Genomic DNA, 13,570 nt, shown 5'->3' on the forward strand with positions numbered 1-13,570 from the left:
CTGCCAGGAAACATTGCTATAATTTGTCAGTGCCATCAGCTCTTTTCACTCAGTGTAAAAGAAATCTGCTAAGTCTGAACTTGCTGATTACTCCTAGCAATCTCTTCTAGCATTACCTATTTCCACTTCTGTAATATTCCCCTGTTTACATTAATCTCTTCTTTGCCAAATTAAGCAGTAAAGCTGACAGACATGGTTTACACAGCTCATGTCTGAAGCAACTGTGTGTACCAGCCTGAATAGCAAAAGTAAACTTCCCCCGGCATTTGTCAAGCTGTACACTGCAGCAAATATTAGTAGACTCAGACAAATACTGTAGAAGGGATTGCATGCAGAGCAAGTACCAGAAATTTCTGAGAAGTCTTTTTATATTGCATTCAGTCTCTGGATTATTTGCAAAAAAGATAAAGACAAAAGTAAACAAAGAAGAGTAAGAGATAGAAAGATATTCAAACTCTTGATAATCCAAACATCTGCTTCTCATCAAGCCCTCTCTTGATATCAAGAACAAAGCAATATATTTAGCTAACAGTTGCAAAGCGCTACATATGTAAAAAAAGATTAATTTTGGAACCATAAAAACACATGAGGTAATGCATTACCGGCTTGGTTAACCAGAGGGTCCATTGTTGGAGGTTTGCCAAGGCCTGGACGAAGTCCTGGAGTTGCACTAGTGCCTGGGGTTGGCACATCACCTCGAGGAGTTGGTGTGCTGGATTTCAGAACAGGCGTGCTGGCTTTTTCATGCTGGTGTCATTAAACAAATTAAATGAGTATTATTTTTAATCCAGGCCATATTATACAATTTATCACAACAGCAGCTGAGATGCTGGGCATCTACTACCTAGTCCCTCAGCCAATGTTTCATAAATCCATGCAATGCTGACAACATTAACTTCTGAGAGAGAAATGCTGACCTTTTTCATTGCTGCCAAAATTAAAACAAGAAACACAGAAAATTATTTTTCCTCTTCCACTGACATTAAAAAAAAATGCCTGAGCTCATTTTGTTTTGGGACAATACAGTATGCATTACAAAACTATTTTAGCTTGAAATAATTAATGTCTCAATTATTACTGGACACAACAAATCTAAGTACAAAACCAAAATACCACCATAGTTGATATAAAAAAGCCCACGACACAAAACTTACATGGAATCTGATTAAATTATTAGTGATACCTCAGGAAAAGGTTTTCAGAGAATAACAGCTTATTTAGAAGAGTTTAACAAAAGCATGAAGAACTTCTCAGTGACTATATACAGACTATGTTAAACCATAAGCTACTGCTCCAGGAAAAAAAAATAAACAATCCTTAACCAACTCTCGTACTTTGCAATAAATTTGCAACTCATTTGACAGAAATGTAGGAAATACAAGAAATCAAAACAAAGCAGAAAATATTGTTGAGGAGGCAAGCTGAAATACTAGAAAGGCCTGGAAAAACAATAGCCAATTTCAGCTTCAAATGTTTAATGCCAGATGCTTTGCGCGACAAGTAGTTGCAGGAGAATGGTGTGTTAGACTTTACAAGAACATTTATCTAGAAAACAGACTGCTACCCACCAGACCCATTTCTTTGGATTTGAGGGAAGTGGAACTTCCTGAAGAGGCTGTAGATGCTGGACTGCTGGAGGCATCCTTCTTCAGCAGGCGAGTTTTATCTATACCATTTTCACGTGGTGAATGAGTGGGACTTGCCCTTGGGGAAGAAGGATCCTAAAACAATGGGAAGGAAAGAACAGCACAGAACAGTGTTATGAGTTGGTACACAAACACCACTAAGGCGTCTATAGGGAAAAAAACTAGAAGAATTTAAGCAGTAAGTTCAAATGACAAGACATTTTGCTATCTTTATAGAAAAAAAAGCTGAAATCCCTTCATCAATATAGACTTAAGTAAACTCATAAACAATCTGTTTTTCTTTTACACTACATGTGACCATAAATTGTTTCCAAGTACTGAACTATCAGTCTAAGTATACCTAAGTACAAACTAAAGCAAGTGCTCAAAACATGTGATAAGCACAAGGAAGACCAGTAAGTTGACACTGTTTTTTCTGTGTATGTTCTCCATGCTCTGCTAGTGACAACCAACACTTCAATAATGTCTTTTAGGCAATATAGGCCTTGTTTATCTCTACCTTCAAAAGAATAAAGACACATGTTTTATATGCCATAAAATCTGTCACTTCATTCTAAACACCATCTGCAATTGCCTCACTACCTAAATCTACAAAAAATGTAAATCACCTTCCAGATGATTTTTTTCTCTCTTCCAGAGGCACTCTCTGCATTTACTTTAACCTGAAATACACAGCACAGCAAGCTACAATGCCATCAGAGCTCTGCAGGTTCTTCACGCTTCTTTGGCTCATAAGAATAGCAACAGGGAGGAAGCACACCTCACAAGAGGGCTCTAAATCTAGTGATCATTTATTGAGCAGTTTCATTGCAAGCAGAGCTTCTGAAAGGATTAATAAATCACTAGTTTGATACCTATTTTTCTACTTGACTGACACAGTTTTGGCACTTGGAGCTACTGAAGGGAGATACTGAAGACACTTCTCCTCTACTAGCTTCTCCCCCTGCCCTGTGCTTTTCACAGAGCCAAAGAAATCACTACTATATTCAGGCTTCCTAAATCTCTGCTGTATGAAATAAAAGATGAAGAAAAGGAAACAGGGAACACTCATCCCTTCACCTTGATGTCATTGCCAAATATCTGCCTTGGAGAAAAAAAGGTGGCTACAATCTCCAGAAAATCTTGTGAATTGACTGACTTCATTCTAAAAAAACATTTCTGGAAAATGCTGCCTAACATAGGACACTAAAACACTAGCAATTTTTAAGGCAATGTTACTAGTAACAGTCCTACTATTAAAACAACATGAGATAATGTCTTCCTTTTCCATTTGCAGACAGTAGTTTGAAGACCTCAGCCTTCCACGTGCACCTCAACGCAACTCTCTATGCTACAGAGCAGCTGTGAAGCATCAGAATGTAACTGTGGAGGGAACAGACCTGGACAAAGCAGCAGCAGCAGAAGCTGAGAAGGCAACCAGATAAAGCTCAGAGGAAGACACAGTAACTGCAGTACTAACAAAAAGGAGACGCTGTGAATATTTTAACATATCCACACAGAGAATTATTTTTCTTCCAGCATCTAAATGCACTGTTCCTTTAACCTTTGGGCAAACGTCAAGACTACAAAAATGAAAAAAGTTACCTCATTGGATACATCTACAACCAAGTTATCGTCACTCTTGTCCCCATCACTGTCCTATTAAAAATAAATAAATAAATATAGTGTTCATGTCAATTAGTACAGTAAGAGCCTGGAGAGAAAGACTACGTATCTACTCAGACATTTTTTGTTTTTCCTAGACAAAAAGCAAAGGCCTTTCATTAACTTATTAGCAGTAGAGAACACAGTGAAAAGAGAAACACACCTTATTTCTGCTTCAGTAATAAAACCCAAATAAAGTAGGACTAGTTGAAAGATGGTGATCCCACCATCAATGCAAGGTGGCCCAAAACCCCTCATTATTACCATTATATACAATGTTATCACTTCTCCTAAAAGAGAAAGGAACTCTGCTCATACACTAATCTTACAGAAATTACTGTTTGTGCATACCTAAAGAACCCCAAGGATCTCAGAAAATGGGAGGGTTTTGGCATTCATTGGATGAATCATCCTCTCAAAGCAATAGGACAATTATACCCTTTTTCCAGGAAGGCAAGTTTTGAAATGGAAAGTTTTGGGGAAGAAAAAGCTTCAGAAATGCCATGGCATTTCAACATTTCTGCCTAAGAAAACCAAAATATTTCCTAAAGTATTAAGACATTCCTAAACAGAAATGTTGTACTGCAGCTTGTCAAGGTGCATTTTGACTACTTCACTTTGATTCATGTTCACCTGAGCTTCTCTAGTGCCACATGATTCTTGTTCCTTAAGTGCCTTTTGTTCTCTATCTCCAGCACAGGCTGGAATGCCCCAATAGACATATTCTCTGACACACAGTGGTCTAGTGATTTCCACAGTGCAACATGATGGTTCAAATCACAAGGCAAGTCTCGACTCAAAACCAAAATCAAACAAACAAATCAAGTGAATGTCAAAATTTTCCGTGGGCAAGTTTGGCATTTCCAATAAAAGCACTTTTAGTTAAAACCTTTTAGGAAAACAAATCAGACATATAGGATTGCTCAACTGTGCCCCAATTTTTCCTTTCAAGTTGTCTGGGCTTTCCCACTTACCACCAGTTCCTTCCTCTCACTACAGACCATAATACTTTAAAAAAACCCCAACAACACAAAACAAAGAAAAAACAAACCAAACCAAAACCAAAAAAAGCCAAAACCCAACCAACCAAAAAACCCACCAAAAAACCCCAAGAAGACAACAAACAAACAAAAAAAAACCCAACCCCCAAAACCCACCAGAACAACTAAAGAGTCCAAAACAAAACCAAACTAAATTAAGAAATAATTCAACTAAAAAAACCCCAAACCAATAGGCAATTTCAGCTCTTCCATTCTGCTTTGACAGGTGAATCTTGCTCCAAGAAATCCCACTAACCTATCAGGGAGCCAGAGAGCCACTGCAGACAGAATGGTGGCTCTATTTGCTACTCAGGAACCTATCCAACCAAGAGGTGCAGAGGAAGGAAATGAAAGCTTTCCCCCAGGTATCTGCCACCTCTTGAGAAGTATGAAGCACACAGATTTCTAGAACAGGTAAGAACATACTTGTGAGTGTGGGAGCACAGTAGTTGGGACACTTGTTTGCCAGAAATACCACCGTGGAGGATGGCAAAAATAGCTGAGGAGCAATGTTTAAGTGGACTCCACTGACTTTGTCATCTTGAAAAACAGAAATTTACTGAGACTACCAAAGGCATCTCCTGTAAGTGCTAATACCACCAGAAAATTCTCCCCATTCTTAAACTCACATATTAAAACTACATGAAAATTAGTCAGAAGTCAAAAAGAGAAAAAAAATCATTTCATTTTGCATCTTTTTTTTTTTTTCCGAAAGCAACAATTCCTACAAGTTAGTTATGTCCTTTTTGACAAAAGCAGCACTTCCTTGCTGCTATAAGGGCCTCATCTAAAATGAGCTCAAAAGCAGCAACTCTGTATTTGCAGGACTGGTAAACCTTAAATAAAAAAATAGATCTTCTTCAAGATTAGAATAAACCTGGAACTTTCAATATCTTTGCTTTGCTCAATTCTTTGTTTTGATGCGGCCCTTATCTGTAAAATCCATTTCATGCAAACAGCAGGCAGAAACACATTTAAAATGTGGATTAAAGCAAACTCCTTCTACACTGCAATAATATCCTTCCCATTTCTTTCCAGTAGAAACACAAGAAAAACAGGTAAGTTAAGCTTTTTCTTCCTTTTCTTTTCATATCAAATATAGCTTAAGAATGTTTAATCTTCAAATAGTTAAAACGAAAAATGCCAATAGAATATCAAACCCTCAAAGTTGAGGGACTAACACAGAAGTTTGCCATACCCTTCTGTAATCAAAACAGTATTACTAGAAAGTGATGTAAACACAACTTGTCAAACTGTAACAGCACTAAAATATCCAATAACTGCTCAAAGATATTCCGGTTCCAAATGAAGAGAAATTACCTTACCAAATCAAATACTGAGGAGATAAAGTGGCACCTAATTTTCTCCTGCATTTCAGTAACCAAGAAGTAATTAGTGCTCTGACTCATCTAAACCAGACAGTTTGCCACATTATTGCTATGTCTAAGTACAGTATGTTCTGTTGGATTTAAATTCTGCATTTCAGTACCCTCTCACACCAGTCCTAGTGTCTTAAGCCTGTTCAAGTACCATCCTGTGATGTGGCTGAGCACTTAGACTGGAGGTAGAAAGCCTATGTGAACCTTCTGAAGTTCACATATGTTGCACTGATGTACTGAAGTGTCTCTTCAAAATCAAGTAACACGCAAGCTAGTCAAAAATGCAGAACACAAACTGTGAACTTTTTAATTTCAATTTGCTTTCTGATGAAATTGCCGTATCAACCAAAAGCAACCTTTACAAGTTGATATAGCCTCATAACATACACAATTTGCAACAGTAATTATTACTCAACATGGTAATAGAGAGGTATAAAAAAAAATTTACTAAATCCCCCTCAATAACAAACCCCTGCATTTCAAACAAACTTGCAGGTTTTAAAGAAGTCCAGAAAGGATCTCACTCAAAGAGAGGAGTATTCCTTAACAACACCCCAAGCTACCGGGTCACTACACTTCTCACAAAGTGAATAATGGTCTCTCTGGCACATATATTCATACACTTCTGAAGCCATAGGAAACATGTTGCCTTGCTCTTCACACACTTCTAACTCCTCACACAAGCACAGTATGTGCAAATAAATTAGTCATTTCTTTGACACAGATTTGCTTACATAGTGGCTGGAATCCTTATCATCCACCTTTCTCTTTTTGATGTCATTGGCATACTCAGGGCCATTCCTGCGTTTATCTGTGCTTCGCAGACTGTCTGGGACCAAAAGAGAATTACTCTGTAAAGACAAAAAAACAAGGTCAATCAAAAATTCTTTTCAAGATTCCTTCATATACGCTTAAAAATTCAAATTGGATGTGATAGATGCTTTAGAAATGTGATACCTACTTAGCCTTTCATTCCATTTAATTCAAATTAAAGTCCTCCAGGCAAACATGTACAGCTTCAGGCATTCTAAGAAGCTTGGCTTTTCATTGTTCAACTTATCAAAAGTTTAGTTCACTTGTCAGTCACCATCTATTTTAACTAATTAATTCAATTGAATTTATTGTTTAGGAGAAGCAAGCTTGCTGTTTATTCATGAGTAAGTAACAATGATTTTATTATTTTTTAATATTCAGATTCCATATAATAAAAGAGATTTACCAAATGCAATCTGATTGATTACTCACTTCCAGACGACCATAAATAGTTGAGGCTTTGGTATGTCTACACCTGCAGATATAGATAGTTAAAATGCAGCTTGCCTGTAACTCTTAAAATAATTGCCAAATAAGGTTATGTAGTAATCAATTGTTAGCTGCAGTAAACTCCAACTGGATTCCTTCAACAAATGTATTGCAAACAAAGATCAAATATTTTTACTTCCAGCATAACATTCACTACTAGTGTGAAATTAAGGCTAAAGTGTTGTTTAATCAAACTTGATCTGAAAAACTGAGGCCAACACACACACACAAAAGACAAAAGCAAAGACTAATCTTTTCCTCAAACTACACGGACTGCTTTCATTCATGCTAAGTTATGCTAAGTACAAACTGTTGACCCAAAGAGCATTTTAGACATTTTTCAGTCACATGACAATTTGACATGCCTGCGATTCCCATCTCCATTCCAGCTAAAGCATTAAAACGTGTTACAATGAGTTCTTTTAAGTGCAGGATTAGCATATGCAAGAGGGCAATTTGTTCAGTGATGTGTTAATGCTGTGAACAATACTGAATGAGTTGAGAAAAAAATCTCCTTTCACAAAGACCTGGTAAGCCTAGATCCTAAAAGCCAAGTACATGCTTAGATAAATATATGCTCACATAAATATATAAGTAAATACTTTTTTACATGGACATGTATCTCCGCCAAGAGAAAAGCCGAATACTGACATATATACTTGAGTGTAAGCCCCCGAAGAAATACTTAGATCTACCAAAGAGACAGAGATACTCACTCTTAATATATCAAAAACATATACTAATAGGCAGTGAACTGTGCACTGAATAGTTTCCCTTTAAAAACTGAAGACAACGAAGTAGTTTTGCTCAGACACAAATGTTTAGCCTCAAGGAGAAGGAAAACAAGGCGCATAAGGCAATCTGAATCCTCTTTTTCCTAATTCAGAAGCTGCACTTTAAAGCCAGCTCTAAACTCTTTTATTCATGACTATTCAAGCTAAACAAATGCCAAAGGGCTTACATAAAGCATATAGGAGGGTCTACTGAAATCCAGTATAAAGAAGCTAAAAATAATGTCTTCACTGCAGTGTTTTGCAGCTAAAAGGTGGGCTTGTTGGATCATTGAACTAATTGCCTTGACAAAATACACTCAGAATTTAACCCCTTATCTCCTCCTAGATGCACACAAACTCAGGGGTTCACTAGACTGAAAACCATTAAAAAACATTTTCAACATTTTAATGTTAAATCTGTCATGTCTGTAGCAGTAGGAAAATATGATGAAGCAAGTTGTAAATTCAGACTTTACCAGAGATCTTTTTCTTTCATGGAGAAAAGTCTCTTAACTCAGAGACACTTTCCTTAACAAAAATAATTAAAAATACCTATACTGAAGAGTCCAGAATAAAACAATCGAGGCAAATGTAATAAAGCAAATAAACTCAGTTCCCCGCATTAATTTGCCAAAATAAAGTGTGAATAAAGAAAGGCAGCAAAGAGGCAGTAGCTGGGAAAGTCAGCTCAAATCAGCTTCCCACGTGAACACGTAATTATATTACAAGCCTATGCTGCAAAATATATCCCCTATGATCATATTTACACTGCCTTTCTCTAACTTATCACATTAATTTAAAGCACTGTTCTCAGTAATCAGAGCATCCATTCTAGAAGCTGTAGTAGGGCAGCATATTTCACAATAGCTATACTAGCAGTTGTAAATAGGATTGTGCTGTTGTTCTAGCAAAATTTACCACTAAACTAAAAAAACCAGCAGGTTCCTTGTTTGTTTCCCATACGAGTGCAAGGAAGTTCTAACAATTGTGACTAAAATCAGGTAAAGTATAACTCTGGATGAAAAAATAGCTTGCTAGTCTAACCAACTACCACAATTCAAACCACTAATTGCGTAAGACTTCATTCAACATGAAAACACAAGTCTTATAAAGTAGTACATATGGTAGGATCCAGAACAGTGAAGCAGCAAAGGAAGTACATGAAAATACAAGTAAGAACTGGGAAAGAGGTGATCGTACAAGCCTTGGGCAATTGAAATCTCTTACCCCTGAAATGCTAAGGTTCAAGGAACAGTGAGGACAGACTACCAAAACACACCTTTTCTCATTTAATCTCTTGGCAGGGTTTATATTTGCTGTATATCCATTATCAAACAAAGGGCAAACTAGGAGGTAGACACAACATTAGAGTCTTCTTATCTTCTCTTGAAATAATATATTAAAAAAAAACGTTTAGTTCTTCTACCAGGTCTACGAACTACTGTTTTTTTTTTTGTCAAAAGTAGGACAGGATTTTTTTCTTTTCTTTGCTATAACTTTTTTTTTTTTAAATAATGATACAGAAGTTTTCATTTGGGATTATTCTCCAATAATAAGAAAATTGTAAAAAAAAAAAAGCAAAAAGATTTATACATGCATAGTTGATTTCCTAAAGAGAAATGGCATGGCACCAGTTTTTGTTTTGTCTTAATTTCAACAGACTAGATGCACTATTTAGGATAATACTTGCTTTCATACTAGGATTTCAATTTATTAGGAATTACCAATGCAACATCTGTAAATCAAGAACTTCAGATCAGAACAAGTGGTCAAAATCAGTTTTGTATAAGTGTTTTCCTTTTCTTCCAATAACTCACTTTATTCACATGAAGCCCTTTCCTTCATATAAGTCCCAGAAGAAGAAGAAAAAAAAAAAAGTGTTGTGGTAACAGGCAACTTGCGATCCTAAAGTGACTTTGCTCCCACTAAAAGCTACTGAAACCACTAGCAAGCTAACATGAAACAATAACCTAGTCATGATGCACAGAAAGAAGGCAGGTTCCCCATTAGGAATACAATGCACATTATACAAATGCATTTCTTGGACTGCTATGTCATTCCCCATAGGAATCACTTCCAAACCTCAAGTATGTGTGCCAGAGGTACATGCTGAGAGTCCACAATATCTCACTTAGTCCAGTTACAGTACAGCACAGACAATTCACTAGTACGTGCAGAACTGTCAGTTTATGTTGATCATTACATGAGTTAAATTACACTATTTACATCCGTGCTCATGGTTCAGCTACACCTGGTCCCAGTTAAGATCTTCTCTAGTGCTGGGCTCCTTAGCCATCCCATTCCCTTTTCCCTCAAAGACACGCACACACATAGGCTTCGTCTGTGCTTGGTTGACTCACTGTACACCCAAGCCAATGGCAGCCACCAACTACTACATCCAGTTACTGCAGCTGACAACTTCATAGAATCAGCTGGGTTCGAAATGACCACAAAGATCATCAAGCCCAATCTTACTGTGGTTACTAGACCATGGCACTAAGTGCCACAAACAGTCTCATCTTGAAAAACTCCAGGGACAGTGAATCCGCTGGAGGTCCCTGTGCAGCCCATTCCAATGCCTGATTACTCTTTCTGTAAAAAAATATCTTCCTAATATCCAGCCTAAACCTCCCCTGGCAGAGCTTGAGGCTGTGCCCTCTTGTCCTACTGCTAGTTGCCTGGGAGAAGAGACCAACCCCCACCTGACTACAACCTCCTTTCAGGTAGTTGTAGAGGGTGATAAGGTCTCCCCTGAGCCTTCTCTCCTCCAGGCTAAACAACCTCAGCTCCCTCAGCCTCTCCTCATAGCACTTATGTCCCTTCACCAGCCTCGCTGCTCTTCTCTGGACTCACTCCAGCACTTCAAAATCCCTCCTGAACTGAGAGGCACAGAACTGAATACAGTGTTCAAGGTGTGGCAATCTTGGGTTTGCCCATATCAGAGCAGAGGCTCTGTGTTTATTTAACCACTGCACCAGACCTCTGCCACTCCACCACACACAAGTGCTACTAACAGATAGGCATATATAGACAGGAACAAATGTAATCTCTTGCTGAGTAGGCAAAACAGGGTCAAGTCTAACATCTACAACCAAAAAGTCAGTTGCTCATTGTCAGGACTTATTAATATAATACATTAGATGTTGGAAGAAGGATTTAACCATCCCACAGCAAGGCACCAGAAGATTGCCAAGTCTTCTACTCAAGAATCATTAACTTCCATTTGTTGAATATGCTTATTGCAAACACACATGCCAACAACCCAAAAGTTGACTTGTAAATCAGTAGTATTTGTTTTAAATTACTAGTGATGGAAAGCTACTGACTTCACCTTCTTTTCGACCACTGTTTAAAGTTATACCTAGACCATATGTTCATAATTAGAACAACAAATTCTAGAAGCCTGAATGGATTTGAATGACTCTGCACATTGATTTTACAATTGGGAGACATTAACAGGGAATAGGACTTATGTAGTTCAGTATTTTTTAGCTAATGTTTATCAGAATCAGGGTATCCATAAAAATTTATACCAGACCACCCTAATCCCCTTGTCCTTTGTCATCAGCCTTATGCTGCTTTCTATCAGCTACAAACTAAACTGCAACACAGCATCCCACAGCTCTTCTGTATGAACAACCTCTGTGGAAGGTGGTTTGTGATTTGCATCTGTACTTTCTTCACAAAGGCCAAGAAGCATACTAGTGCTTCACTGATGACTACCCTCCATTTCCATGTAACAATTTTTATGATTTTATTCCCCCATTCAAAACAATTAAAATACAAAACAAAAACAACTTGCACATAATATCATCCAAAAATAGCATTTAACTATTCATGTCCCCTTTCTCCATGACTAGGAGGGGAAGAATAGGATAAAAAGTTCAGGTCACAGAACATTTTTATGCTGTAGGAAAAGAGCATTTGCTTTACAAAACAGCAGCAACATTCATACTTTAGAATGAAGGCAAAAAAAAAAAAAAGTGTCTAGGAAAATATTTAAATACTTCCCAAGTCTTAGAAAACTAGCTCAGTGTTTTCATGACGACAAAAGATAAACACCAATTTAATGTAAACCCCAAGCACATAAGGAAGTAAGATTTCACTGTCTAAAAATTTTTGCTGATATCGCAGAGTGCAGCAGAACATCTACATTTCTATGATGTCCAAACAGGATACTAGAACAGTGGGAAGACAAGTGATAGATGAACACCTATGATGAGTTTAAAAAATGTTGCCAGCATGTTCTCTAGAAAAAAGAAGTGGACATCAAAGTATTTTTTGTATTGATGTCTCTCAAAAATTTAAGCTTCAGCTGGCAAAACTTGCTGACTTTGCTTAGTTTCATCACCTGCAGCCAGACAGTGTCACATTAGTTGGGAAATCTGCATTCCCACAATAACATGCCCCAGTTTGGGATGGCTAGAGCTACATAAATCAAAACCAACAGCCTTTATCCACATAGTCCTGCAACTTATTTTTGACGAAACAATTTTAGCATGCATGTAGTAAGTATACTATTATTACTAACTAATATTTCATAAAAATGCATTTTCAGAAAACGTATCCATTTTTCCTCCTTAAACTTGAGATAATATGTAAAATAAAAATGTAGTCCTTGCTATTTAGATATAGCGAAAGAATTTTAAATCAACACTGATCACAATCAAGAATAATGAAATCACTACATCTTTATATGTCTTTACAAATCTCACTGCATTTTGGAGTATTTCTAAATATACAATACATGCTTATTTGCTTATGAATGCTTCTTTGTGTAAGAAGATTTTACAAAAATAAACCCAAATCTCATTTAATATTGAGTATGCCCAAATATTATGCCACAATATGCTTCAACTCAGACTTTTGTCAGAAAAACTCAATTTAAAACCAAACAGGCAAGCGCTAAATTGTAATTTCTCAAATTTGCACATTTAAAGCTGTCAGCTTATCCTGACGGTACTCAAAGGTCACACTAGACATATTTGATGGAAATCATACTCTAGAACTGCACAGGAATACCAAATATCATGGTAAATTTAGGTAACTTACAAACAGTATGGGTTTTGGTGTCTTGGATGATGAAAGCATGCCTTTGTCATTTCTGGATGCAACATTACACTTAAAATGTTACTCTGAAAATTAATTTGATTTTATCTTGATGACCCACATATTACAAAGTGATTTGAAAAACAAGAGCCTACTGCTCAGTCGGAACTGTGTGTAATAACCAAACAGAACTGCTGGTATGCCTTGTGTACTTGAGACCAATTTTATATTATCCTTTAAAATATATTTTACATTAAAAAGAAATCTAGTAAAAATACAAGAGAATTAGACAAGTTCAAACAGCAAATAATTCCTGATCATCTTAGCTACAGATCTGAACTTAACCATCTCTTGAATTATGATTCTTTCATTGAAGAAATCATTTACTGTTAAGCCAAGATTCTAATGCAACATTGTATTTAAACAATATTAAGTTCAAGTTCACCCGTATTCAGCTATCAAAGTTTAATTTGGTTGTGAAGTATTATCCTTTACTGAGAACAAAAAGAAACTATGATGACCATAGTGACCATAGTGTAGTATCCTGAACTCAGTATATCTACATGGCAAAATTCCTTTATGAAATAAAGCCTCAGGCTGCTTAAAGGTTACTTTGTGGTAAACCCAGCATAAAGCAGTCTGCTCTTCACATAATAACCGAGCAATCACAAGTTACACATGTGGAGACACAAGTAACTGCAGCAACATTTTTTTTGTACTTTAATTAAATAAAATTT

The 13,570-nt window shown here is 36.8% G+C and overlaps 1 protein-coding gene across 1 annotated transcript in view; it reads right to left on the minus strand.

Annotated features, from left to right (window-relative positions):
• Positions 1 to 13,570, minus strand: part of TLE1 (transducin-like enhancer of split 1 (E(sp1) homolog, Drosophila)) — a gene marked incomplete at its 5' end in the record, with an annotated part of 30,420 nt that overhangs the window by 14,548 nt on the left and 2,302 nt on the right. Inside the window, 4 exons of the mRNA XM_009083392.1 lie at positions 603 to 747; positions 1,569 to 1,721; positions 3,231 to 3,284; positions 6,444 to 6,560. Coding sequence (XP_009081640.1) covers positions 603 to 747; positions 1,569 to 1,721; positions 3,231 to 3,284; positions 6,444 to 6,560 — 469 coding nt within the window. The remainder of the gene's footprint in view (positions 1 to 602; positions 748 to 1,568; positions 1,722 to 3,230; positions 3,285 to 6,443; positions 6,561 to 13,570) is intronic.

The sequence above is a fragment of the Acanthisitta chloris genome, unplaced genomic scaffold (genome assembly GCF_000695815.1).
Source record: "Acanthisitta chloris isolate BGI_N310 unplaced genomic scaffold, ASM69581v1 scaffold4551, whole genome shotgun sequence".
In the NCBI taxonomy this organism is placed as follows: domain Eukaryota; kingdom Metazoa; phylum Chordata; class Aves; order Passeriformes; family Acanthisittidae; genus Acanthisitta; species Acanthisitta chloris.